This window comes from Cottoperca gobio, chromosome 7 (assembly GCF_900634415.1).
Source record: "Cottoperca gobio chromosome 7, fCotGob3.1, whole genome shotgun sequence".
Taxonomy (NCBI): Eukaryota; Metazoa; Chordata; class Actinopteri; order Perciformes; family Bovichtidae; genus Cottoperca; species Cottoperca gobio.
Genome location: NC_041361.1, coordinates 2,715,618 through 2,743,605, shown reverse-complemented (window position 1 = coordinate 2,743,605; position 27,988 = coordinate 2,715,618). Strand labels below are relative to the sequence as shown.

Sequence of the window (27,988 nt, the reverse complement as noted above, 5' to 3'; positions counted from 1 at the left end):
TAAAAAGGAGTGACACAAATCACAGCATTTCTCCTTTCCTCCGGGTCAGAGAAGCAGATCTCTATTTAGGTCGTGCATGGCGGAAAACAATGCAAAAAAAAACGTTCACATCTTTGCTATAAAAGAGGATTTTTATCGTGTAATCTAAAAAGTTAAGATGCCAAATTTAGGATCAAAGAAGAAAGACAATCTATCCAGAATGGAAAGACGCACACAGGACTTGCCACAGGTAGGATTTTTAGCTTATATAGATCAAGCAATACGTTATTTCTCATATACTATGATTATGTAAGTGTAACATCAATGCCTGTGCAGACCAGCCCTCTCGCTTTCATTAACGTCACGTCTGGGAAGCATTAGTACACTTCATGGTTAATGGGAGTCTCTTAAGTATTTCTTACTTCCTCAATTCAACCTGACTTCACTGCTATTAATAGCTTTCCAAAAGTAACATGTGTTTACTCAGAAATGTAACAGACAATGACTGAATTGAGGAAGACAGTATGTTCTTGTAAATCTCATGTTAAACATATGCAGATGCTGATTGTACTTTGAACTGTGGTTCCTCTTTACAATTCCAGTGAACCGAGACTGACTCATCGTGTGTGTTTTATTAACTATCCTACATAATCTAACACTTGAGCAGTGCTTTTGGTGAAATATGGAAGTGCATTGGCTTTGCACTGGTACTCTATGATTTGTTTGTTTGTTTACCAAATGCAACACTTTAAAGGGCTGGATCTTGTCACACTACCAATAATATTTTGGAGAATATGAACCAGAATTGTTTACATATAGTATGCTTAGTTCGTAACAAGGATAACTTTTTTAAAAATGGACATAAAATGAAAGACTTTCCCACTTTTTAATACATTTTACCGGGTTATTGTGCTTTCAGTTGAGCAATGAGTTGCAGCTGCAGATCTTGAACAAGGTGAAGACTGGAGAGCTGTCCATCGATGATGCTCTGAACCAGGCCAGGCAGGACGGGAAGCAGCAGCTCACACAGAAGAGCCTGGATGAAGAGGTACCAGCATTTTAAACCAAGCTTCCTCAACATTTTGTTGGCTGTGACCCAAAGGTTGACCTGAGTTTGAGTATTCTTTTTCTATTTTGAGGAACATGGGGAACTTAAGAGTTTGGTGGTGGGCAGGTAGCGTACTGTGGGTCTTTAGAGCTTTTTCTCTGGAAACAGCTGTTGAAAACAACGTTATGAGAGATGTGAAACAATATCAATCAGTAATATATAATTCAGAACTCTGACACTTGTAAAATGGTGGACTGGTGTCCTCCTCTGTTCCTTAAACATTGTCATGTTTAATAGCTGCTCAGCCTGCTGGATCGGTTTTTAAATCTCTGTGTGGCCAGTTTGATTGGCCTAAAGGTATTCTTATGAAGGAATGTGGCAGCGTTGGTTCTACGCCTTAGCAGGAAACAATTTAAGGACAAAAGATAGGCCTACTGTCTTTTTTTACATTGACATCTATCTTGATGCTACTTTTTGTCTACTAAGAGGTGTTTTTTTCTCATTAGGTATTCATGTCTGATATTTGTTTTTTATGGGATGTTGTTGCAGAAACCACAACCCTCACAGTACAACTTCAGTGTACACAAGCACAGTCACTACAGGTGGCAGAAGAGGGTTCTTCAGGTAAGTTAATATAAACAAGACTCATATCATACAGCAATGCTAGCAGGGAAGTCTGTGAGGCAGTAGGCTACTTAAGCACAGCTGTGCTTTGAGATTCAGCATGCTAACATGCTCACAATGACAATGCTAACATGCTCACAATGGCAATGCTAACATGCTCACAATGTTAACGCTAACATGCTCACCAATGACAATGCTAACATGCTCACAATGGCAATGCTAACATGCTCACAATGACAATGCTAACATGCTCACAATGTTAACGCTAACATGCTCACAATGTTAACGCTAACATTCTCACAATGACAATTCTAACATGCTCACAATGTTAACGCTAACATCATGTTCAGCAGGTATAATGTGTACCATGTTTACTGTATTAGTTTAGCATGTTAGCATGCTAACATTAGCATATTTGCACTAAACACAAAGTACATCTGAGGCTTAATGGGAATGTCATTTGTTTTGCAGGTATTTGGTCATAAACCAAAGTATTTGACAAATTAAAATTGACCTGATAAGGTACTACGGTAGCCTATATGAACAATTATTGATCATCAAAGTGATTACAATTCATCTAAAGTTACATGAATGTGAGAACCTAATTTGAAGGAAAAGTCAGGGGACCAACAAAGTCAGTAGTATTCATCCACCGGGGACCATGAATGTCTGTAAAAACTTTCATGGACATAGTTTTTGAGATATTTCAGTGTGGACCAGCCCGCTAGCGTGGCTTAAAACACTGTCAGGAGATTACATTTTCACTGTGTTACACTAATTCAAACCTCTCAATGTGACCAACCCAGATTGACTTCAAAACCAAAATGCTGTGCAGCATCGAGAAAGGCATCATCAAGAGACAACTTCCCTTCTCTATTGTCAAGAGTTGTGATGATGGAGTGGGTTCCAGGTTCTCCATTTCCTTTAAAGGATATCATGATTATGAATTGGAGGCCACTTCACTGGAGGACAAACACAAGGTGAATGTATACTTAGAGTGGGTACGCTTTAAACAACCTGTCATTTATACTATAATTCATTATTTGTGCTAAGAGAGGAACTTTTTTTCTGCTGGTGATTCTCAGATAATGCAGCTTGTGAATAAGATAATTTATGGGAACATATACAGCGATGATGAAGAGGGCAATGCAGAAACAAGTCAGCAGCCTCAAGCATCACAGAGTCTTCGGCAAGGCTTCTTGTTGCTGCACCGAGGCGGCCTGGCATCATTCAGATGGGTGAAGTACGGATGTGTTCTTATTATTGTAAAGCTACTGTAGAAAAATACATACACAACAAATCTGCAGCACAGTTAGTGATGAGAAATGACTTGTATCCACATCGACGTTCTCAGATACAAATAAATACTGTAATTCTACTCTAATCAGGTTTTGAGTTTGTTTTGTGCTCACGCTGTAAAAGTGAAACCACTAAAGATCCCCTTGAGACAAATCTGATATATTCTTCCACAAAAAAGTTTAAATAAAGCTGGAGAAACCAGCAAATATCAGTATGCAGTACATTCTGAATACACTTGTTATGTTGTGTGGAAATGAGACGTTGTGTCTTACATTACCATTTTGTTCCAGATATGAGATCCAACTCCACCCGGGTCAGCTGACACTGTTCCCCATCAGGCAACGAGCCCCCGCTGATGGTGAGCTGAGAAACTCGGTGCCCATCGTGATTCACCTGTCAGACGGCGACACCAGCGTACAGAAGCCTCACAACTCCGACACTTTCACACTCATCACCCACAAAAATGAGTACCAGTGAGTGAAGATTATTTAAGATGTGGAAACAAACAGCTGTTTCTCTTGCACTTATGATGCAACCTTTGAGTTATAATGTTATAAATATAAGCCTGAGAGGGTTAATAACCAGACTTATCTCAGGTATGGAGGGAAGTCGGTGTTAAAAGTTGTTGATTTGTTGCAGGTTCCGGGTGCCTTTACCAGATCAAACAGCTTCCCCTGGGGCTGTGCAGAGGGAGCGAGATGCTTGGGTCCATGCCATTGACAGACTGTGCTCAGACTGGAAGAGGAAGTCCAAGATCGAACCCATGTTTGTGGATAAAAAGGATCTTCGACATCTCAGCTTATCTGAAGACGAGGACACGAACACAGACCTCGAGTCGAGTGGTGGATTTGGTGGTGGAAATAAGATTTTTCCTCCAGTTGATTATCCCAACTCTGCCGATGGAGATCATTTACCAGCTGGGGACACGAGTCACAGTTTTCCCTCAGCTGATTTGACAAAGCCTGTCCCTAAACCTCGCAGCAGTAGTTCGACTGCTGTTATCATGCCTGATATGTTGCCCCCCGTCCCATCACCAACCTCCCCCGGTGTCTTTGTCTTACCTTCACCCACTTTCCCTCAACCCTCACCCCCCACTACTGCCCTCACATCCCCTTCCACAGTCCCAGAGTCTCTTAACCATGAATCAGGCTCTTCAGTTGTGAAAGGGCCTTCACCCCCGAGCATCCCACCCCCGCCGCCTTTACCCTGCAAATTCATGATTAGAAAAAAACCACGCACCAAGGCTTTCCACTGGGACCTAGTCGGCACAGAGAAGGTAACACTGACACTTGTCAGTCAAAACGTAATTGATCAGAAGACAATGAATTACCACAGTCTAAGTATACAGTGTGAATTATTCATATTTAAATGCAGTGTTGTTTATTATTGTGGAAACACTGAAAAGTGTTTCAGCTTGGTTTCACTTCATTATAACCTCATATTGCATCATTGTTGGGAATTACTCTTTGTAGTTATTGCTTCCCCAGTGTTGCTCTTTTGTAATGTTCACATTGATTCCCTCATCTAATGGAATTGCCTCAGTCCTGAATTAATTTGTTTCTTGACAGATTGCAAAATCATTTTGGATACAAGAAAGCACCGGGAGGATTAAAATCGACACATCGCTCTTATATGAGCAATTTGCCGTTAAAGATGTGGGGACGTTTGGTGCCGCCGAGCCGAGCCACACGCAGCATATTATGCTCAACCAGAAGATTGCGCACAACTTCAGTGAGTGGCTCAACAATGAATGTCTGAGTGTGAAGTTGCTTAATAATGAATATTGTCCACTTAAAGTGTTTTATGTTTTATGATGACGCAAAAATAACGAATCTTCTGGATTAAGTCAAATAAAAGGAGCTTTTTCTTTCAGTAAATGAAAAGTTGTGGTGTAAAATAAACCCAGCAGAGGGTCGTCAGAACGTGTTAGTGTTCATTTTCACAAATTAGTCTTAATTGTCCAATTAGGAGACAACTAACCTGAGAACTATTTTAGGGGAGGGCTTATAAAATCTACCATTCTGCTCTTTAAAACGATGGATGAGTAATGACATCACAGCGGCTGTAAAGCAGGTCGAGGGATGTTCCTCCTGTGTGTCTGCAGGGGGCAGTGTGTCACCAATCCTGCAGCCACTCAACGTGCCTATGCAATCTGCAGAGCTATTGCAAAGTGGAACATATTCTGTCTCTCATCTAATGGTTTTTCACTTTTGATTAACTGAGTGTACGTGGCTTGTATATATTTCAAGACTCAATCCAAGGGGAGAACATCTCGGAAGCTTCCTCTCACAGCTTCTCTAACAGACACTGTGAGACGATACAGATGTGGTGGTGGGCTGTTAAATGGAATCAGTGTTGAGTGTGCAGACTGGCAACATAATTAGAGTTCACATATTCATAAAATATGGATGGGGGATCTGAGCAACAACTTCCTGTCTGGATACAGATTACTCCAGCTTTCGGTTGTTTGTGCTCCTCCCTGACCTGGAAACTTTGGTTGTGTCAGGAGCAGGAGCTGAGTGATGACAGCCTGCAGGCCATGCACATTTCTGCTGAAAGCTTTAGAAAGAATTTGACTTTTGAAGAACAAGGGAATCTCTCTGTTTCTCCTACTTATTAACAACACTATAGCAATAGTGTAATGTAAAAAACAACTCCATGCAGCTTGTGAATCAGACTCAGGAAGTACAAGTCCTGTAAGTATCAATTGTAAGTTTTAATAATCCAGATAAATATCAATTTATAGTATTTGATTTATTATTACTGATGCATTAATTATAATAGCAGGTCAAAGGGAACTAAAACATTTTCTTCTGAATGTATGAAGTAGCACAAAATGTTAATATTCAAGTACATCAAGTACCTACATTTTGATATTTTGGAATACAGCACTTCAGTAAATGAAACATTACACTACTGCATTGTATTGATTTATACTATAAGCAATAGAAAAATATTGTAAATAGAAAAAACATAATCAGATTAAAGTTGATAGCTTCCTGATTTCACTATAAAAACAACTCAGTATTCGAAGAAATCTGTTAATTGGGCTTCTTTCTCCTCTTCTCTCTTGGCATCCCACACACACACACACACACACAACACACACACACACACACACCCTCCTCCCTGCATTTGTTTGCATGTTTATCACCACAAACCTGCCTAAATGTGTCCTGTTTATTCAGCTCATATCTCATTCTTTGCCACACTATTTATTCACCTGATCCCGTTACACTGGGAGTCAGTATGCATGCAAAACCTCTGCATTGGTTTTTTTTAGCTCAGCAGACAGTCCGACTATAGATGATATCGCAGGATGGTGATCAATAATGAACATATTCAAAGTAAGAACTGTTAATTAGCGTCAGACTTAAAGCTGGAACTCTTACTGTGTCCACAGAGACTTTAACTTTACGTTGCTTGCAGTTACACACTGAGGTAGATTGGCTTGGACAGTTTGAGCAGGTGGTTGTATTATTGGCTGTGCTGCGGTTTTGAGTAGTTTCTTCTGGTAATCAACTTGATCCTTGTGGGCAAACGGGAACATCAGCTGCATAGAGAATCCATAAGACAATGCTGTAATGAGCCTTGTACTTATTTATAGTATTTAAAGTGCTTGACAGGAATCCAGAATACTTCTGACAACAAGATTGTAGCTTGTATTGATTGTTTTTATTGCACTCTTTAGACAAATGCCTACATAACAGATGAGAGAGAACTACAAAGTTTGCCTGTGAGTGTGTACGTGGTGGGATTCTGTAACACTAATGGCTCAAATTAAAGTTATGATTCAAATCTGAAGAAATCACTGGTTTGCAGGGACTGCGTGTCCAACTGATGTGGTTATTTACCTTGAGAGTCCCCGAGCACACTGCCTATTTAGTGAGTGGAAATGTCGCACTCCTAATTAAAAGTACACCTGTGGCTTCCTGCGCCCAGTGGGACACACTCTCCATCTCCATACTCTAATTTGCCAGGGCAATGCCCAGTTTGTCTGAGTGCCAATCAACAAAGGGTTTGATTTGCACTGTGTTATTTGAGGCCAGACGCCTAACCCTGGGGGGGGCGACGACACTGGTAGCTCTCAGCATTGCATGTTTTTGACATTTGATGTTGTGATTAAATATGTGATACGAAAGCCAATGGTTAGTCCTGGTGAGGGAATAACTGTCTCTGGTGTTTAATGTGCAGGATTTAGAGACGTGTTGATTTCAGCATTGTACCTTCAGCTTAGCATTTAATTAATATCAGAAATCCTTTATTAGACCCACAACAACTATTGTCCAATAGAGATGACTTATACACGTTATACATCCAGCAAACTACTAAACCTTAAAAGTAAGAGTTCAACTGTTTGGGGAAATATGCTTATGTGCTTTCTTGCTGAGAGTTAGATTAGAAGATTGATACCACTGTTCAGAATAAGGCTGGAGGCTAAGGTTAGCTTAGCATAAAGCGTGGACACAGGGGGAAACACAGCTAGCCTGACTCTGCCTGAAGGTAACACAATCCACGTACAAGCACCTTTTTAAAGCTCACTCATTAATGCATTTTATCTGCTTCGCTTTTATCCTTAGGAGCAGCGAGGAAGATGTCGTTACCTTTGGACTGAACCAGGCTAGCTGTTTTTATGCTAAGATAACTGTAGCCTCATATTGGTCTTATCTTCAACTCTCTTATTTTCAGTATTTCTTTTTACATATTATTTCCAGCGTTTGAAACTAAAGGGCAAATATTTTTGTTTCAGAAATACAAAGGTCCACTTCATGGAAGGTTTTGACCACAAGTTAAATACCTCGCAACCTAATAAGAGAAAATTGGACGAGTGTGTGTGGCTCAAGCATCTCAGCTGTGTCTCTAACATTCACCATGGATTTTACATATATGTCTGAAGTTTCTGAAGCTGGCTCCTAATGAATGCTTCTCACAGCTCCTGAATTATGCAGGAGCATTTTCTGTAAAACAAAACAAAAAAATCACATCAGCTTTGACTTGATAGAATGCAAATTTGTGCATTTCCCCTTAGGCTTTTTCGGGGGAAGTAATTAAGCAAAGGACCCTTTGTCTTCAGAATGCTTTTTGAGTCATTTCATCGCAGGATAAGAAGACTATCTGTCAAGAGGAAAGCTTTCATGTACAATTGAGTGTGTTGACTTTTCAAAAATCTGTTGTTCTTCTAGACATTTTCCTCAAAAGTTTTCCAGTACAACCGGGAGAGTTGAAGGACAAACTGTTTATCGTTCGCGAGGAAGATGGAGGCATGTCTGACGAGCACATCACGTCTCTGCGGAGGTATGACTTTGTGCCAAAAAAACCCTCTGATTTGTATTCATTCCTGATATTGTCGCAACTGAAGCCGAGAGGTGAATGCCTTTTTGTGCCCAAATGCATGGGGGGGGGGGGGTCGGATGAGTGTGCTTTCAGTGGCAGATGCAACACCTTATGAAAAAACTAGCAGCTTAGCAAATCATCAACGAGGGATGCGAGGGGAAGGTTATAGTCAGGACAATGAGGAAAAGAGGGGAACCCACTGCCAGCTCATGTGAGGAACACACATGGTTTGCACACAGTGTTCTAATACTAAAGAGCAGATGCCAGAACCTTTTACCAGAGCAGCTTTACTAATACATTTTTTATCTCTGGTTATTTGCGGAGATGGAAACTATTGACATGCCCCCGGGAATATAACGCTGGAAGTGGGTAAAATGCTCTCGACTCTTACCTGCAGTTTACTGGGCGGCTTTGGTCGCTGACCTCCTTGAAGACGAGAGTTTTTAAATCTAATGTACTGTGAGGAGGATTTTATTTATTCTAAGAAAACATAATATATATTTTAATGCGCTGTGGCGTAGGCCTGAGGAATACAATTTTGAAAGAACCACTCCCAACAGGTGCTGCAATATTAATGGCTGTTGCTACTCCAGTAGCACATTGCCTGGCTCATGAAAAAGTGAACGCCTTTGGTTTGAGGTCAGGACGCACAGAAGGAGGAGGAGGAGGAAGTCCAATTTAACACGAGCAGGGTTCAAACTCAGAACAAGCGAGTAAATGGCCGAGGCCATCAGCGTCTTGTTGTTTTATAGAAGCCGACGAGGACCATCAGCGGTACTTGGCTTTTAATCACTTGCCTTTCTTCGGGCCACTGGAAATCAATGTAAAGGCATCAGTCCAAGGCGGGGAGATAAAGTACATGGGGGCGACATAAAGATGCAAAGGTCAACAAGAGGAAAGTACGTGAGATAGGAAAAGAAAACGCTCACAAACGGTCACATACATTTATTAATCCGGTTATATTTGTAGTTTTCAACATAAGATGCAAATGAATAAACTTTATAAATAAAAACCAGATGAGCAAAGGGAGAGACCCCCCCATATTTCGCACACAGGTTGTAGTACCATCAATAAAATAAGCCTAGGAGGTACTTCTTTAATGTATTCAAGCACAAACCCATATACAGTTGACTAGTATACATTTTCAAAATGCACTCATTAAGACATTTACTACATTGTACATTACTTATTGTGACTTTAACCTGGGACTATTATGTCTCAGTTTAATATTAATAATGTACTTAAATGGGCTTTATTCAATAATTATATAATGATAATGGATCAAATGACATGTATGTAATGTGATGGGGTCATGCATAGTGATGAACCCCCCCCGCCCCAGGTCTCTTTTTATAACTCACTACTTTCTGGTACATAACTTTGCTTGTTCACTTGTGTAGGAAGCCAACACTCATAGCAAGAAGCAGATTCAAGTATTTTAAAATCTGGTACGGCATCTAACGAGAAGAGTGATATTGTTATGTTTATTTCTGTGTTCAAGGTACGTCCCAACGCTGGATGATGTGGAAATGTACAAATCCCACACGGGACCCGTGACAGAGCTGCATATTGTGGACCAGTACATGATGGAGGTATACTTTAACTTCCCCAGACTCACAATTACCAGAACGAAATACGCCGAATCTAATGCGGCTCCTTCTCATGGAGCACGTTCTTTAAGAGTCGTCATTCACCTGCCTCTTCGTTCTCACACTGTGGGCGTCGTGACAAGCTCTTACCATTCATCTGGTTATCACCTTCCAGCATGCCTGGCAGCCATCTGACCCGTGTGGTTGGATAGAGGCTGCAGGAGGGGTAACAGAAGAACAGCAGGATGCGCCCACAGTGCCTTCAGGAATATTTGACACCAGTCTTACACAAGAGACCTCGTGTACTTCTGGAGGCACACACCTGCTCTGCAGTCAGCCTGAATGCCACTAAAGTAGACAGAAATAATCAGCCTTCTTTACAGCTGCCAGCTAAAGCAGGTATTCAAATATTGCACTTAATAGCAAAACTGAAATGGCAATCATTTAGAAAATCTAATTATGTGTCATTTTCTGTCATTTCACACCCCAAAAAAAACCATTAAATTATTAAAGAAAATGAAAGAGTTTTATGAATCATCGCAGTTTCACAAGTTTCAAAGTCAAATGTGTCGTCCACGTGACGCATGGGACAGTCAACCTCAGCCGCTCTGTGTGCCGCACTGCGTAGGCCTCATATCACCAACATGCGTCAGCTAGTGATCTGCTTTTTCCGTTTTTTTAGCCATGTGATGCGGCGCCATTACCGGAAATATTGGTCTGACGGTCGATCTGTTGGTTGGTCTCAACACATATTTGATGGATCATCACTTTCCACAGACATGGTCCTCAGAGAATGAACCATTCTGACTTAAGTGATCCCTTATCTAGCACCACATTTAAAATGTTTTGTGAAATGTCTTAACATCTACTGGATGGACTGCTATGAATTTTGGTAAATCATTTCAGGTCCCTCTCAGAATGAAATGTTCTAACTTTGGTTAACTTTTCATCTGGTCAAAATTCAAATGTGTCCATTAATTTGGTTTTTGCGACCAAATAGTTGCAAAACTAGAAGCATTCCCATCAGCCTCAGCTGCACTTTGTGTTTAGTGCTAATTCGCACACTAAAATGTTAAACTATCACAGTGAACATGGTAAACATTATATCTGCTAGTCAACTTAAACATCATTAATTCATTGAAATTAGTCCTAAAAGCCAGAAATTAGTTTATCTCGTCTCAGATTAAAACTTTTTTTTTAACACAAGCTAAAGAGCCCTTGCACGGTTGCTAACAAGTAGCTAAATGAAACTTCAGAGGTTGTCGGGGACATTAAACATCATCATGTCATCATTAATAGTTTCTTCAATAATCCTAAATCCATTGGAATAATCCCATTGGATTTTTGTTGAAGGAACCAGGCAGTGCTAACTTCAGTGTACGTCATCCCTGCAGCACTTTACATACAGCCTCACAGCATGTCTGTAGACTCTTAAGTCTTGTTTTCCAACAGACAGTTATTAATATGCTCTGATCATCAGAATAATCACTTTCCTCTCAGGATGACTGCGGCGGACACGAGAGTGGCGTCTGAGAACAAATAGTGTGTTGCACTACACTGTATATTATGTCTTTGTTTGTTCTTAAATCATGCCTGTCACACTTTCTCTGTGTCGTGCCAAAGCAGAAATCATTCAAAATAATCAAAAATTGGTGAACATGAGAGTTTCTGAGATTGTGACTGCATTAACTCAGTGACGAATGTGTGAACACAATTTCTTTTTTGCCCAAGGAGAAATTAAATTGTACATTTTTTTTTTACCTTGGCGTGGAATCAGTGTGATCTGTTAACCTTGCATTATAAATTTAAAATGAGACGAGACGAGGAGCACGGTGCCGGAGAATACGAAAGGATGACATTCTGGGATTTCTTTTTAAAATAGCCAAATGAGTACATGATCTTGATTCATAACACTAATCCTATCTCTCTGTAACAATCTGTCAGACCGAGCGCCCTTTGGCTTTTGGGAGACGGTACCTGAGCATGAGCGAGATGGTCTGACAATGTGGGATGATTTATTAGAGGTTAGCGCCGACTCAAAGGTCGACTAGGCAGCTCAGCCAATCGTTTCGAGGTGTCAAGCCTTCAGTTTCTCTGTTAAATCAGCCAGTCGACAGGCCCGCAGCACTCTACTTTAGCCTGAGGTAATCTCACCAAAGAACTCGAGTCTGTGAGAACAAGCTGCAGCCATCCAACGACTTTTATCTCCCTGCAGCATCTCCCCGCATCGCTGCGTTTTAGATAATTCTGAATAATCACATGGAAATAGGTTGTGTGATGATGTGATAATTGCACTGTGTTCTGTTATACACACACAGCTCATTAAACTCACTTCTTCTCCCCGCTCCAGATGTGCAACATCCCATGCCTGAGCACACAGCTCGACCTGCTGCTGACTCTGAGAGAGATCCCGATCAGCGTGAACGACCTGCAGCCTGTGAGTTTACTCCATCGCCTATAGAGAGAAAAATCAAAAAGGTTGAATCAGATGTAGAGCCGTTTGAAAGTATGTTTCATTCCTACAAGATAAAAAAACGGAAAAAAAACGCAGCCTCCATGAAACAGGAGAAAAACAAGAACATGCTAATTTATTTAAATGTTCAGATACATCGTTGCTTGAGACGTAAATGAAAAGAACATCTGGGCACAAACTGACATTAATACATGAAAGCTCTTTCCCTTCAGTTTGAGTGTTATGTTTGAAGTAGTGGGTGAAGTAGTTTCTATTCTATTTGCTGGATGGTTAAGAGTCTTGAAAACAGAAAGGCATGAGAGGCACTTTAAGACACCTCTCTTCATTTGACGGAGAAGAAGAGATGGATCTTAATCGAATCAAGCCCCATGCAGGTGGTGTAAAACATCACGATCAGAAACCCAAATAAAAAGCCACTCTGGGGCAGAGCTGTGGAAGAATTCATCAATTTAACTTTATTAAACAAACTTCTGCACTCGTAAATGAACAGATAAAAGAGAATACGCAAAGTTACTTTTTAAATATATACTTTTTTAGCAATTTTTTAACCTTTACGCCAAATGTTGTGCAATGTGATTATCCAGACATTTCAGGTTTATCATTAGTCACACTGATCGTTGACACTTGTATAGATGATTGTTGTTTATTGTCATTGAGGACTGCAGGGTGTGATGATATTGCAGTCAGACAAGAACACCTCCCAGCTCCTTTTTTTTGTGTTTTATATGTGATTCTCTCAAGCCTCTGTTCCTTTCTGCATCAGTGCTTCAGTCCTAATCTCTTGTCTGCTGACTGTTTGACAATGGACAAGAATGATGGCACTGTAATCCATTGACTGTGGCAGTAATTTGTCTTTGTCTAAAACACAAAGACAAACATATTGTGCTGGCAAGATGACTTTACAAGAAGGATTAGCATTTTCATTGAGTTTCAGTTTACTCTTTATTCTGATGTGTTGTGACTTAGATATATTTATATGTATTTTTTAATCAAATAATGTTATTTGCTTGCGGGTACTCGATGACAAAAAGGTATCTTGCTCTCTAAGATATATTCTACAGCGTATCACAATACAATGTGTTCAAACATGAAGAAGTCAGGGTTCCCTCTGTCGCAGAAGACTCTAAATCCTTCCATTCTCTGACACAACAGATTTCTTAAGGCCCTAACATTAAGGAGGATTTACTCACCACCTGACAGACATAGAGGCTTTAGGAGAGAAAATGGAGAAGTCACCACCTGGGGGGATGTTTCTCACCTATAAGGGGCTTGTTTGTGCTTCTCATCCTGTCAGGATGTCAGGTTTTCTTCTGCATCGTGGCCCTAGCTTCTCTTTTAACATGTTTGCTGCAGCCATTTCCAAAAATAAATAAGTTTGGCAAAGACACAGAACCAAAGCCAGGGATGCAGTAGACAGGGAGGCACCCCCTGAAGCTGTGATGTACTGAATGTTAAAACCAACTTTAAGCTTTTTCAGCAGTTTTTCTTATATCACACCTCCTTTTTCCAATTTAAGTCCGATGGAACAAACAGTTAAAGCATCTTTAGCTTCTTTAATGTGACACATTTCCAAGGGATGGTGTATAGTCACGAGAGGGATTTAAATAAATGATTAGATCTAAGTGGATGTGGATGTGAATACGGAGAGATATGGGCTGCAGACCTGGTTGGCCTTCACCTAGCCCTGTTATGGTCCCAGAAGGTCCAGTAGGAAAACTTAGGGAAGCGGTGGAGCACTGGTGGTGCACATCTCACCAACCATGAAGTACCAGGGGGTAGCAATGAGCTCATTACAGCTAAGACCACCCTGGAATAAGGGCAAAGTAGGCACGGCCCTAGAAAGCTTACTTGGACAAGTCTCACAAAAGGTGATATGCTTCATCAGAGGTGTTTTCAAACAGTATCTTTGGTTGAACAAGAGAAAAGACTTGTGTTGTTTGATCAGGACCAGGAGGACGAGGGAGAAATGAATTAATTAAAGCACAGACACGCATCGGAAATGTAAACAAACCTGCCAACTGAAACACACAGCCCGTTATACGATATTGCTGTGATAACTAAGATCTTGCATGACCAACAAGATTTAATAGTGTTACATGATGGGAAGAAGGTCTGGGCGATAAGAAGAAAATCAAATATGACACTCTCAAAGCAGGTTTCATGACGTCATGGGCTGAGGTGTTTTATTCATGTTTTATACAAGCTACAGTAGTTTGCTTACGATGGTACAGATGGTTCTCTGCAAAGCCCGTAGATATAATGTAGCTGCTTTCTATTCTGTGTAATTGAGGGTGTCCCACTAGTAGGTTTTAGGAAGTTATTCTTAAAACATGAACATATGGTGAGAGTGTTGTTGCTAGCTGGCAAAGCCCTTATTTGGAAACACTAGCTCTTTGTCAAGGACTACGATTCCCACTGCATCAACTCCTTTTTTCCCCAACACACCATTGGCAAAACCTAAAATCTCACTTTCATTTCTTTTCAGCTTCTTAGTATAATTTCTATCCATATTCAACAGGATCTGTTCAGAACTGGTTAAGCATGGAAATTGCACGATATTCTAGAGGGATATTTGTACTTGACACAATTGCATACCAAATAATGATCTTGCCTTGATAACAAGGCTCTGATTATTCATTTTATGAGGTCAAATGAGGTGTTGTGAGATTGATGTTTATCTTTATAATGTAAAATACTAAAGCCTGAAGTTATTTTTGTCTACTCTCTGTCAGCACAGAGAGCCCCAAAACAAGCTCCAGCCTTACACCACTTAAATTTCACAAAGTTGTTATGCGGAGAAATGAATGCGAGAACCTGCATGCGGCTGGAATACAGAACAAAAATGACTTTGCTCTGTGCTCCTGTGTTTGCCTTCCAGCTGATTAACCAGAAGATCAGAATATGCACGCAGCTGAACAACTGCAGGTCATTTGTTTCCGTGCTGGAGTACCTCCTCACCATTGGCAATTACCTCAACGAGAACGCCAGGAAGGAAAAGGCCAAGGGATTCCGCCTCTCCTCCTTAACTAAAGTATGACTGCACCACTGTTTCCTGACCTTTGATAACGTTGCAGCACAAGGCTAATACGACTACTCATTGATATACACAGCAGGGCTTCTCTGCATCTTCTTTCATCTTTCTGTTTTGCTCAGGTTTACTCAGGACTTTGACTCAGTCCTTCTGAAAGTTGTGTCACTACCATCACAGGAGAAATTAAACTATGCACAAATGGTGGCCACCCGTGGCTGAATCTCCCAGAAGTGAACCATAATTAACTGCAGCCAGTCAGTGGATCTTTTCATTAACGCAAAATGTCTGAGCCAGTTTCTAGCTAACCTCGCTCTGTCCAAGGATAACAACATCCACCTGCCAGAACTTCTAAAGCAAACCAATTAAAAAGTTGTTACATCTCTGGGGGATTTTATTCGCACAAAAACCAAAGTGTAAAAACAACGTCCGCTTCTGGCCATGGGGCAGCGACTCCCTGAAGTCTAGCAACCTCAGAATGACGACAAGACTTCAGGAAGTCACTACGCCTGACCAAGAAACAGTCCGGCAAATAATCCCAGTTAAACGATAACGTGTTGTTGCCACATCTCGGTTTTTGAACGGTGCAAACAAACAATACATAACGTGTAAATGCGTGAGCTTTAGAGGTGCTGGTCGGTGGAGGACAGAGCCATGCTAGCTGTTTTACTCCATTAAGTCTTTATGCTAAGCTAAGCTAACCGGCTGCAGCTTCATATTCACTGTACAGATACAAGAGTCTAACTCTTGAGATAGTAAGAGTTTTATGGTTCAGTATAGAGTATTTTCCGCCTGAATTTAGTTTGAGACACTTATACTTTGTGTGCAAGTCTCTACTGGGAAGGTTTAAGGGCAGTGCTCTTGACACAGAAGTAAAAAGTCCTCTGCTCCATTTAATGAAGCCGAGGCCTCGCGTTCCCTCCGAGGTGTTTCCAGGTCTAATTGAGAATAGTAAACTGTTGCTGCTTGAGACAGACTTTCATCAAATTAATGGCCGACAGCTTCCAAGAAATCAAGGCTATCTCACATCTTTTTTATTTGGTTCTTGTTTTTTTACGTGTGAGTATCAATACTCGGTGCGTGTCTTGTATATGTAGTCCCCGTAGACTGGCTGGGCTCTTAAATTGGTAAACAACATAACCTAGAAAAAGACTACGAGGGCCGAGCCCAGGGTTAGACAGGTCCCTCTTGCATTTCAATTACGTGGCACCATTAAGTGCAAAACAACTTGAATTTTAGTCATCATTTTTACACAAGTATAAGAAAGCAGTCACAGCTAGTGCTGATACTAACTATGAGTAACAACATTTTGTTATTAATTACAAAAACACTGATAAAGCAACAGCAAGGTGTTAACAAAGTTATACGGTAAACATAATACAATGTGGAATTGAACGTTGCAAAGACATGTTTTTCAAAACAAAATCTATGCACCACCATCCTATTCTTTCTCTAGCCTTCTGTAAGTAAACAATTGTGTAGCAGCAACACACACACACGAGTGTAGGGTTCACATACATTTATGTGATTCACCCTTGTGCTTTGTGGCAGGGAACTATACTGTAGGTTTGTCCAGTACTCTCTTCACTGTTTTCTTCCTCCACAGCTCTCCCAGCTCCGTGGGAGAGACAAGAAGTTCACCTTGCTCCATGCCCTTGTGGAGCAGATCCTGTTGCATGAACCGTGCCTGGCCACTTTTACACAGGAGTTAGCAGAATTTGAAACCGTCCCTGGAGGTATTTCCTAATCAAGATTTGATGAAAGCTGCAAAAAGATTCTGTGTGTTACTTTTCAATTGAGGTCTATTAAGTGAAACGTGTATTTTCTGAGTGTGTCACTGTCTCTCTGTTGGATAGCTTCCATCAAAGGCTTGACCGCAGAAGTGGATGGTGAGCTGTTTTTACTACTGTGTCCAAATTTGCTGAGATTTCTGTAATACTGAGCCTACTCTTTTTGTGCCAACGCAAGTTATTTGTAAAGAAGTGTGACCGTAAACATTTACTATATCTTCCTGTGATTGTAGTTTCAAGCATACGTTGTTGAAACACCACGATGTCATCGTCAAGGGAATATACGGGCTCCACCCGATATATTGTCTATAGTGATGACTTATAAACAGTTGCATCACATCACCGAGAAGACAGCGTCTGATTTAAAGCAGCTACACGCCTCAGTGGTCAAATATGATGAATGGTAACCCAGGCGTGTGTGTGTGTGTGTGTGTGTGTGTGTGTGTGTGTGTGTTTCAGTCCTGAAGAATGAACTGCAGAAAGTCATTCAGTATAGAAAAACTTCTAAGAAGAAGAATTCTGGAGTTCATCACCCAAACTTCTCAAAAGACTTGAAGGTGAAGTACTAAACCCTGTGTATATTATTTATTTACGCATTCATTTGAAAAAGGTACAATGTGTAATAGCAGTCTTCTTCTTCTTCTCTGCTTTTAATGGCAGCGTTATGCAGCATTACCGCTACTAGGGATGTAAATGAATACAAATACATTATTTGGATATGCACAGATACGAGCATCATCCACAAATGTGCTTCAGATCTTGTCCTAATATCACTACTTGGCCAACATTTACAAATGTTAAACTTTAATTCAAAACATTTCCTAACAACTCAGCTTCAGTTGTATTATTTTTCGAAATATTTGGTTTTTGTTGCAGCTCTAAATGTAGGCTTTGCCGAGTTTAACCCCAAAGAATTGACAGCAGGTTTTGCGAGGATTGACTGAATGAATGAACAAACTCAACCGGAGTTCCTTTGCACTTTTTCTCTATTCCCTAGATGGCAATTGAGAAATATAACACGGATCTCTCTGCACTGACGAAGACGTGTGAGGAGATGAAGAAACTCTACTCTGTCATACTGGTAATCCCTGAGTTATTATTTCAATATCTCTTTTGTACAGCCTCGCAGATGGATAGTTCTTTGTTCCACTAGTGTCTATACGGCCTTCTTCAATTATTTGTCATCTAACAGCATCTCCGCACCCGAAGCACTGGGAGAGAGAACATATTTCACACGGAAGAAGTCCCCAAGGTTACTTCTTTTTCAAAAGGCATCTTTCAGGGCTCACGCCAGGATATAATGCATCTGACATAGTGTTTAGCTGCTGCTTCCACATCATTTAACGGCAGGCACCGCTGATTTGCAGCCATGAAACGCACAACACTTAGTCTTTTGCATATTTGCTTCAGGATTATTGAACAATTGCCGCTGTCTGCTACAGCCAGAGAGTGCGAACGACAAGTTCATCCCGTCCCTTAATGTGCGATGTCACAGCGATGAATGGTCTACAGAAATATGAGAAAGCTGTGAGAGCACTCCTGGTGGGTTTCTGATGGCTTTTTTGTTTTCTTTTTTTAAAGCAACGTGTTAGACCACAACGACACGTAACACAAAGTGTATTGATTTTGTGGAAAAGTAGTTTTTATTTGGAGTATAATTGGGCTAGACAAGTTTGGAAAAAACTAACATTGCGATACGTTTTTTCTTCTGAAATATATATGAAAGAATACAGGAATATTTATCAGGCTACATTTTAAAGTTAAATGCGTCAATCTGGTTCACTCTGAAACTATATATTGTGCAGCGCTATAGTATAATATACCATATTGGTAACATGTCACTATGCATTCATTCATATTTCTCTCTGATTTTGACCAAAATTGATGATATTTCGTCTTTAAGCATTTGTTTTGACATCAGATCTGTCATGAAGAACATTTCTCTGTCACACAGATCATCAGATTTATTTGAGGTACCAGTCCCGGTGAATTATTTTATCTATATCTATAAAAGGAGGACATTTTCTTTGCTCACTAACCTGGTTAGATTAGGTTTATAGAGCTCAAGACTACGTTTGACATCTTAACAGGTGCTCCGTCTTCTTTTTATAGAGTACCCATCAAAAAAACAATCAATACAAAAGTAGTGCCTATTTTCTCAGCTTTCCCATATCTCTATGGACAATCCATCATCAGAGAGAGTCCACTTACCCTTCCTGCTGTGTTTGGGCACTAAGATATTACAGTGTGAGCTCTGAGGGAATTGTGTTAGACCAGGCCCACAATTAGATTCTTGTGCACTGCAAACTTTTTCTTGTGAACAGTCAGTGCTATGAAGAGAGTGCACAACATAAAATCTGTCTGGTACTCAATTTGCAGCCCCGTGTTCACAACCAAAATTGACTCAAACCTTCAGCATCCTTCTCTTACTCACTTAATCTACATCTCTTCCTTTCGTATATGGTTATGTAATAGTTTTTACTTGTAATAAAGTACGGGAATAATTCGACGTGCAGCAAATATAAAGCTATAGATAGCAAGTGGCTAGCTTAGCTTAGCATAAAGACTGGAAACGGGGGGAAACAGCTAGCCTCGGTGACTTCCTGGAGTGTCCCCATCAAATCAACCGCCTTGACAAAGATATAGTTTGTCACATAATCCCTGTAAATACATTTTTATTTTTTATTTTTACATAAGAAACAAACAATATATAGATTGATATAAAATGTTAATTAGTGAATTAGTGAGCCGGAGGTGTTTCCAGTCTTAATATAAACATAAATCTTCAAACCACATTAAAACACCTTGTCGAGTATTAACCCTTAAGATTTCAGTATTATTCCCCATTATTCTTAACATTAATCACTCCTCCTTGTATGAATGAAATGGTCTGGTGGTGTAATGGCTGTGGCCTTTTAAAATTCAACAATTTGACCTTTAACTGTAGTGTCCCCTGCCATAGCCCCCCCCCCCCCCCCCAGGATGAAGATGATCTCTAGTTTACCTGTGTGGAGACTCTGTTCTAATATTGCGTGTGAAACCTCCTGCATGTTCCATAAACCCCTTCAGGGAGCGTTGGAGAGAACGATTGAGACTGATGGCGGTTTTGTGCGAGGGAGCAGCAGGTTGTCACAACTTGACACGGGGAGAATTCATAATGATGCCCTTTAATAACCAACATGCAAATTTATCAAACATAATAGAAGCTAATGGAAACATTTTTGAAGGGTTGATTTGGGTCTTTTTTGTGTGCATGATTTTAAAAAGTATTAAGTAGAAGGAGGCGTTTTATATAACATACCATGCGTAACATAGCCTCTCTAACAACAATCGATTCCACCTCAGCGACTGCAGATAAGTTAAAATGTATAATATAATAATATAAATACATTTGATTTGATCTAGCTTCTAAAACAAATAGCTCAAACCTGCAGATTAAAGATTTTATTTATGGTTTATTTGATCGGGACAGTTTACATTGAAGCCGATGCTACAAGATGCTTCCTTTGGGTTGCATTGAACATTTCAGGATCTGGTTTTGTAACTTTATTTATACCAATAAAGTTAACAGCAGATTTTCATTTTTCTCTTTGCTTTGGCAACATTTTATTTAAGTATTACACAAAAATAGCAATAAATGGTTTTATAATTCATTGTAATGTAATCTTAAGTAGAGATCATTTATCTTTAAGTGTTGTTTAAAGTAGGGGGGGTTTAAAGTGTTTGTTACATCTAGTGCTGTAATTATAAGTGCTACTTTTATTAAATTAATTGCACTACTGATTGGTGGATTCAGTAAACCAATTATGCATTTGAAGCATTCAAATGTAGTTTTTTATTAGTATTTGGAGCTCAGTCTTTATCACGATACACAACTAATGCAACACACTAATGTGCATGTTGACGTAGTTACTGTCAGCAATTACAGTTTGAGCAAAAAAAAAGTCTGTTTATCCTTTTGTGTTTAGACTTTCAATACAAATGTCAAGTCTTTTCTTTGTGGCACATAAGGATCTATTGCCAGTAATGATTTAAAAAGGAAATATAGCACCTGATGTCATTTTTAAACCTGTTAAACAGAATTAAAGAACAGCCTGAACCTCAACCTGCACATTAAACAGCATGCAATAAGCCAATTAGTACACTTAGTCACGGTGACCCTTCCTGATAAAGTTTGACTTCAGAATTACTTCTCATGCCAGCGACCCGTAATCACAGAGTTGTATTCATTCAACAGTGCTTCTACCTCATTGTATAAGTGCACTCAAGGAATGGACTGCATGTTGAGGCAGTATATGAGGTAATTATCTTTAAAAGCCCATTGTTAGAAATCATTTGCATGACCCAGGCATCAGTTCACTTATCAAAGTAAAAGCAGGATTTTTTTTTTTTTATTCGCTCAAAAGGTCTCCGAGAGTGAAATTGCCATCTGACTAAGTTTTACATTTTCAAAGCAACTGTTCCCGTTCTTTCTCCCGTCAAGGTTAAATTTGGTGAACCGGCGGATCAAGACTCCCAGGAGCTCTTTGGGTTGATCTGCCAGTTTGTCCACAACTTCAGGGAGGCCCGGGCTGAAATGATATGAGTAGCGAGGCGTCGGAGGAACCACCGGGACCGCAGCGATGCTTATCGAACAAAGCGAACTGAGATCTTATTGTCTTAGTCACAGTTCAGTGAGATTAAGATGCAAAAACAATGTACGATAGAGCTTTTAATGCTTCAGATGTTTTGTAAAATGTGCCATTCATTTATATTATTAGTACATGCTCGTATGTGTTTCTCTCCTGTGTTGCTGTACAGGTGTTTTATAATAGGCTTTGAATGTGACATAATGTGACATTGTACAGACGTACAGTGTAGTGACGCACCTGGATGAAAGGATGCTGCTGGAAATCAATCATGTGAAAATAAAACAGATCTGTCACATTGATGTACGAAGTTGGTTTGATTTTGGTTTGACATTTGTTTTAAAACAAATCAGTGCTGCAGGATTTGCAACTCGTGCGCTGTGAGAAACACCGGGAAGCTGAAGTGTGCTGCTAATACCCACAGCTGTCGGCTGGCAGAAGAACAAAACAAGACATCCCTTCGGAAGCCAGCTGAGGCTGGTGTACTTTGTGTGTGTGTTTATTTTGAACATGCAATCGTGCTGTGATCGGGGATGTTTCCTATCCCGGCGCTCCAGGGGAAGCTCCACGGCCGCTGCACATTTTCTTGTAAAGGGAGAAATGCCGGATTTAATTAAAACTTTGTATCTGCAATGATGATTCATTAGAAGGAAACATATTTCCATTAAATGTTTTCCTTCACAGAGGTTAATATATATATATAAAAAAAAAAATGTATTTCCAATTTACCAAAAGTGTAGCTGGATGGCCTTTTTTAAATTTATTTTTAAACCGCTTTTAAAAATTAAAGAGAGATAAGGGCTGACAGGCTCAGGAGGTAGAGCGGTCGTCCATCGATCCCCATGTCGTCCACTTCAACACGTCGAAATGTCCTTGGGCATGATGCGGAACCCAACATTGCTCTTGGCGTGCGAGTGTGTGTGTGTGTGAATGTTTATCTCTCCTGATGAGCAGGTGGCACCTTGTCTGGAAGCCTCTGCCTGAATGTGTGTGAATGCTGACTTGTATTGTAAAAGCTCTTTGAGTGGTCGTGAAGATTAGAAAAAAAAGCACCACATAAAAGCAATCGTATATAAGTGACCTAATTTCACAGCTCCGGCTTCACAGCTGTGAAGACTTGCTGCTTGACTTTCAAGTGTTTCTATTCATGAATCTGTAATAAATATTGTGTTTTGGTTAGACACCGATTCAAATTAGAAAGTTCAGAGTGTATAAGGGCTCAGGTCATTATGATGGAAGTATATGTTTGGCATCCCCCATGCTCCATCAGGTCTTATGAGTTGTTGCAGTAATTTTAACATTTGTTACACAGGTTTGGTGCCAAACTCCTGTCACATGAGAATAGCTGGTCCACCTTAAAAGTCAGTCCACCTTAAGCTTGAGTTGCAGTTTGTGCAGTCACACACGCTCTCTTACGTGTCTCGCTCTCTCTCTCAACCGCAGATGCTAGTGTTAAACAAAACCTGTGCACAGAGTTATCACTTTAGTGCAGGGGTGGGGAACCTTTTTCCTATCAAGGGCCATTTTTATTTTTTACAACATCCTTCGAGGGCCATACTAATTATTGAACTCATGACCTCTGCTAAAAAAATGAAGACACAGCCCATTCATTTCACTTTTCTTTTATGCTGTGCAAAAAAGACCATGACCATGTGATGACACGTTCCGCTCATGTTGTGTTCAAGGACCCTGACCCTGATTTCTTTGATTTCTTTTTGTAGATTTTTTTGTGTGTGTTTTGATCCTCGAGGGCAGGATGAAATGGTCTCGCGGGGAGGCCTGAGGTTCCCCACCCCTGTTTTAGTGTAATGAACATCTTAAAGAAACAGGCCAAACAGGCCTTAGCATATACTTGCAATACACTGGCGGAAACCCTGGTATTAGTACTTTTACTTAAGTAAATGATATGAACACTTCCTCTGTAGTATGAACTGGTGGAATTCCTTATACACTAGCCATCACAGGTCTAAAATACCTTCGTTGTTTGTGTTTTATGTGGGGGGGAAAGCTCCCATTTCTGCTTTTTTTTAATTATATCTTCAAGCCATGATTGCATGCAAACATTTCCAACCTGCCTCCTGGTTTTATTTAACGCACAAACATGAGATTGAAGCAATTTTGAAAGCAGGCAGAAAAACAAATTTAAATGTGGTTCCATGTTGGAAAGAAAAACAAAGTCTTCAATCAAAACTTTATATGATCAATGGATGAAACCAATGACTGCTGCTCATTGTTTTGGTTTTATGACCCACAACTTACCAGCAGGCAGCTCTGATGAACCCACTGCACACGACCAGCTCTGCACCAAACAACACACAAAGTCAGCAACTATCTGGTGAACATAGTGGAGCCTTTAGCAACTAAAAAGTCTAATATTTTACTCAGGAGTTATTGGAGACTTAATAAAGCAGGAAGGAGAGTTAACATTGGACTTACATTCATCAGATCGCCAGGAACAGGACTCCAAATGAATGCTAATGTTGCTACGTGTCTGCTGCTTATTCAAATAAGCGACTGTTTGCTAACACGGCAACTTTAAGTGGTGATAATACGTCAATGCGGTGTTTACAGCTTGTTGCGCTTCCCCCTTAGAGGATGAGAAATCAAGACAATTATACTCCTAAATGGTGGATTCTCGAAAAATCTCTCCTCAGACAAAATGTTAAATTCTCAGTGTGGAGGGAAGCGGCTGCCTCTGCCCGTGACTGACAGCACGTATCTCTGACTGCCTCTGGCCTATTGACGATTTTATTGCTTTGAAAAGTGGCACATGCACAACTTTGGATTTATGTTTAATTAGTGTAAACGTATACACAATGACTTCGTAAAATGAGCCTGTGCCTTTTTTGAAGATTACAAAAGCCGCTCATTATGTGAGGGCTGTCCAACACACAGCGATATATGCAGAGTACACACTCCTCCTTTTGACCACTAATTAAATTCCTTAGGGACATGTTCTTTTAATCCGGACCCAGTGAAGGGTCTGGATTCCTTTTTATTTGTCCTTTCAGGTGATAAAAACGTTCCCATGCGCCCTGTAAACTGCATTGGATTAAGAGGAAGTAATTGCTGGAGGGTGGAGGTAAAATATTAATGTGATTAGTTCACGATCTGATGACAAGTTTCAGCGTTTTCAGAGATGTTGTCTCACCTGGAGTTTGGGAAAATGGTTGTGTGTGGTATGTGGTCAAGTCATTTTCAGCACGAGGAGCCCAAAGTGCACGGCCGTCACCAACATTGAAGGCAACAATAAAACATTTTTGCCATTTTTCACACCAAGGACTCTGATCAAAAGACAGAAATGATTGTGATTTAACCTAAAATTACAGCTTTTGCACCTAGAAAATAAACGTTTTTCTCCAGAACCAAGACATCATCATTAGGCTTCATTGCCCAGATAGCTGTATGATTACAGTACAGGTCATTTAGCAGACGCTCTTATCCAGAGCGACTTACAGGGAACTAACTACAGGGACAGTCTCCCTGGAGGAACTCAGGGTTAAGTGCCTTGCTCAGGGGCACAATGGTGGCAGCTCCTGGTATTGTACTCACAACCATCTGGCGTTGTATTTGGAAGCCGTAACACTAGACCACTAGGCCATCACCACCACATTCAATACTACTGAATCAATGAAACAGTCATCTCAAACTTTACTCATGGGAGAAATAAGTCTGTGGAATAATTTGCTGTCATGGCACATTATGGGAGATTTTTAAAAAGTAGCAGTATGTAGAAGTTCTCCATCACAAGTAAATGTCGTGTAAAGTAAACTGCTACATAGAAGACATTTCAACATTTCTTTAAATATGCATTTTTAGCTTTCTTGCCATGAGTTAGATCGGGGGGGGGGGGGGGGGGACCTTTTTCCTATCAAGGGCCATTTGTTTATTATAACATCCTTCGAGGGCCGTACTAATTATTGAACTCATAACCTCTGCAAAACTTTTTTAAGACACAGCCCATTTATTTCACCTTTCTTTTATGCTGTGCAAAGAGGCAACTTTTTTATCCTGCATCTTTCTGTTTTATCAGAAATCCTTTATTAGTCCCACAACGGGGACATTTATCTTGTCACAGCAAAAGAACATAAGAAGCAAAAAAGGCAGTAAACAATAATTAAATAGAATAAAAAATAATATAAGAACCAAGTGGTTGATGGAAAATAAAGTGAGTATTGCACATGGCAGTGATAACTGCACAGCAGTGGTGGAACAGTCTGTTCTTGGTGTGGTGGTCTACCTCTCTATCTCTCCATGTTTGTATGTTCCGCTCTGCAGAGAGCTGCTTGTTGGGCCAAACTCCGCCGAAGAGCGTTAACTTTATACAAACGCACTCGTCCTCTCAGCTCGTGCAGTTCGGCATGTTTCGTGCAGTAATGACGCTCAAGATTATTTTTCATCACCGCAAGTACGTCCGCACAAACTAGACACACTGACCTTTTACTTCCACAGAGAAATCATCGTTCGTCCAATTTCTCCTGGAAAGTGACATTCTGCATCCACCTTTCTCTGTTTTACACTCGCCACGCTGCGTTCACTGATGTCGACAGTCTCGTTTAAAATTGAAGTTTTTTTTACATGACGTGACCACGTGATGACACGTTCCACTCGTGTTGTGTTCAGGGACCCTGACCGTGGCCAGGAAAAACAGTCAGTCGGCCGTTTAAAATATTGGCGTCTAGTTTTTTTTTGCAAGTGGTTTTTTTTTGCGTGCGTTTTACGAATTACCTCGATGTCCGGATCAAATGGTCTCGCGGGCCGGAGGTTCCCCACCCCTGAGATAGATGAAAAGATTGATAAGACCTTTGAGTCTATACACTAAAGGGACCAGAATGTACATTTTCTTTTAACTTTATCTTTAACACCCTTTATTTTCTTACAGTTTTCACTATCAGTTCTCTGCAAAGAAGTTTGTAATTTGGTATGAATTATAAGGAAGCTTGTGAGTTGTGTTGAGTTTAAAAGCGTTCCTAGATCTCCAGAGCAATTTCTTTAAAAGTTCCTTTAAAAGGAACTGCTCCAGTTGAGCTTAAGTAGATAACCCTACACTGAACATACAGCATTAATTTATTATTAGAAACGTTATTCTTCATATATGTTGAATTGTATGCTTGCCTGGAGATACTTTGTACACGTTTGCATGTTGCAAATGAATAACCTATTTTATCTACAATTAGTCCTAATGACATTGTTCTGTCCAGCAAACTTACTCACTTAATAATGCCAATTAATAAGTTTTCTTTTAACTTTTGGGTCATTTCATACCAACTCAATAAGACCGTTGAGGTGATGACTTTTTACGAAAAACAAATCATGTGAAAACTCCTATAAAATTCATGGGACCTTTCAAAATCCTATAGCTCTACGCCAAATACTTTTTAGTTATGAATTTTGGAAGTTTTTAACGTGTGTGTAATCTAACCCTCATCAATTGCGAGGAAATTCAAGCAATTGGAGTAATACAACTTCTTTAAATTATGTATATATCTGCAATGAACATTAACACTTTCCTATAGTTTCAAGGAAATTAAAATAATCTCTCTTCGGAAAATATAAAGTATCTTTAAAAGTGGGTTATTCAGCACCGGAGCTATATTAAGCAAGAGCTGTGGCACTTATTTTTTATGCAGGACCAAATAACTTCTAGATGTGATAGAATAATATTAATAGTACACTGAAACAGAATGTGGTTGCTAGAAGATATACATTTTTTTTAAAGGTTGTTTAGGTAAAAAAAAAAACATTTATTTGTATTACTGTAAAACCTTCAGCAACAATTTTTTACATGTTGCTAATTATCCTTAAGGTTTATTAGATCAACTAGAAAAGTATTTGGAGAAGAACTGTAGGATTTTGCAAGGTGCAATGAATGTATTAGAAGTTTCCACGTGTTTTTTTTTTTTTTTTCAAGAAATCCCCCACCCTTAAATATCTTACAGCAGTAAAATATAACTGTGCAGCTCAACCTAGCCTGAAACAATCAAGAACACGGTGGTTAGGTACGCTAGCTTAGCTTAGCTAAACATTCACTTACCAAGACGTTGCAAAAAGGTCCTGAATCCCCTAGGTCGCTATTGTTGTCTGTTTTCCGCGAAACTGCTAAGTTTCACATACAAATGCACTTTATATAGTTTTAGTTCGTCACTCGCTCCACACTCTGCGTCTGTTCTTGTTTACTTTTCACCTCTCCGTGTAG

The 27,988-nt window shown here is 40.0% G+C and overlaps 1 protein-coding gene and 1 long non-coding RNA gene across 3 annotated transcripts; one reads left to right on the top strand and one right to left on the bottom strand.

Moving 5' to 3' along the window:
• The first annotated feature begins 13 nt into the window (after positions 1-13).
• LOC115011450 (formin-like protein 13) lies at positions 14-22,094 on the top strand. Of its 2 annotated transcripts, none has more exons than XM_029436681.1 (17): positions 14-229; positions 899-1,027; positions 1,577-1,651; positions 2,458-2,631; positions 2,737-2,894; positions 3,241-3,423; positions 3,590-4,226; positions 4,519-4,681; positions 8,134-8,245; positions 9,786-9,876; positions 12,224-12,310; positions 15,225-15,377; positions 16,981-17,110; positions 17,231-17,263; positions 17,624-17,721; positions 18,162-18,245; positions 21,648-22,094. In XM_029436681.1, exons 1-17 carry the CDS (start codon positions 158-160, stop codon positions 21,747-21,749), a joined length of 2,481 nt encoding a protein of 826 aa, XP_029292541.1. In that variant the 5' UTR covers positions 14-157; the 3' UTR covers positions 21,750-22,094. The 2 variants fall into 2 exon arrangements, with proteins under 2 accessions (XP_029292541.1, XP_029292542.1); XM_029436682.1 differs by lacking the exon at positions 14-229 and adding an exon at positions 479-501.
• LOC115011460 (uncharacterized) lies at positions 9,123-27,970 on the bottom strand. Its single transcript, XR_003832584.1, has 3 exons — positions 27,827-27,970; positions 12,206-12,328; positions 9,123-10,221 (listed from the first exon to the last, which is right to left on the bottom strand). It is a non-coding gene; the product is annotated as an uncharacterized LOC115011460 (long non-coding RNA).
• Between the last annotated feature and the right edge of the window lie 18 nt (positions 27,971-27,988).

Bases quoted from the DNA above. Each gene is read 5' to 3' on its own strand.
- LOC115011450 (XM_029436681.1), top strand. From the start codon at position 158: ATGCCAAATTTAGGATCAAAGAAGAAAGACAATCTATCCAGAATGGAA. The intron at 9,877-12,223 runs GTATACTTTAAC...TCCCCGCTCCAG, and splicing joins TGGACCAGTACATGATGGAG to ATGTGCAACATCCCATGCCT. The intron at 18,246-21,647 runs GTAATCCCTGAG...TCTCCCGTCAAG, and splicing joins AACTCTACTCTGTCATACTG to GTTAAATTTGGTGAACCGGC.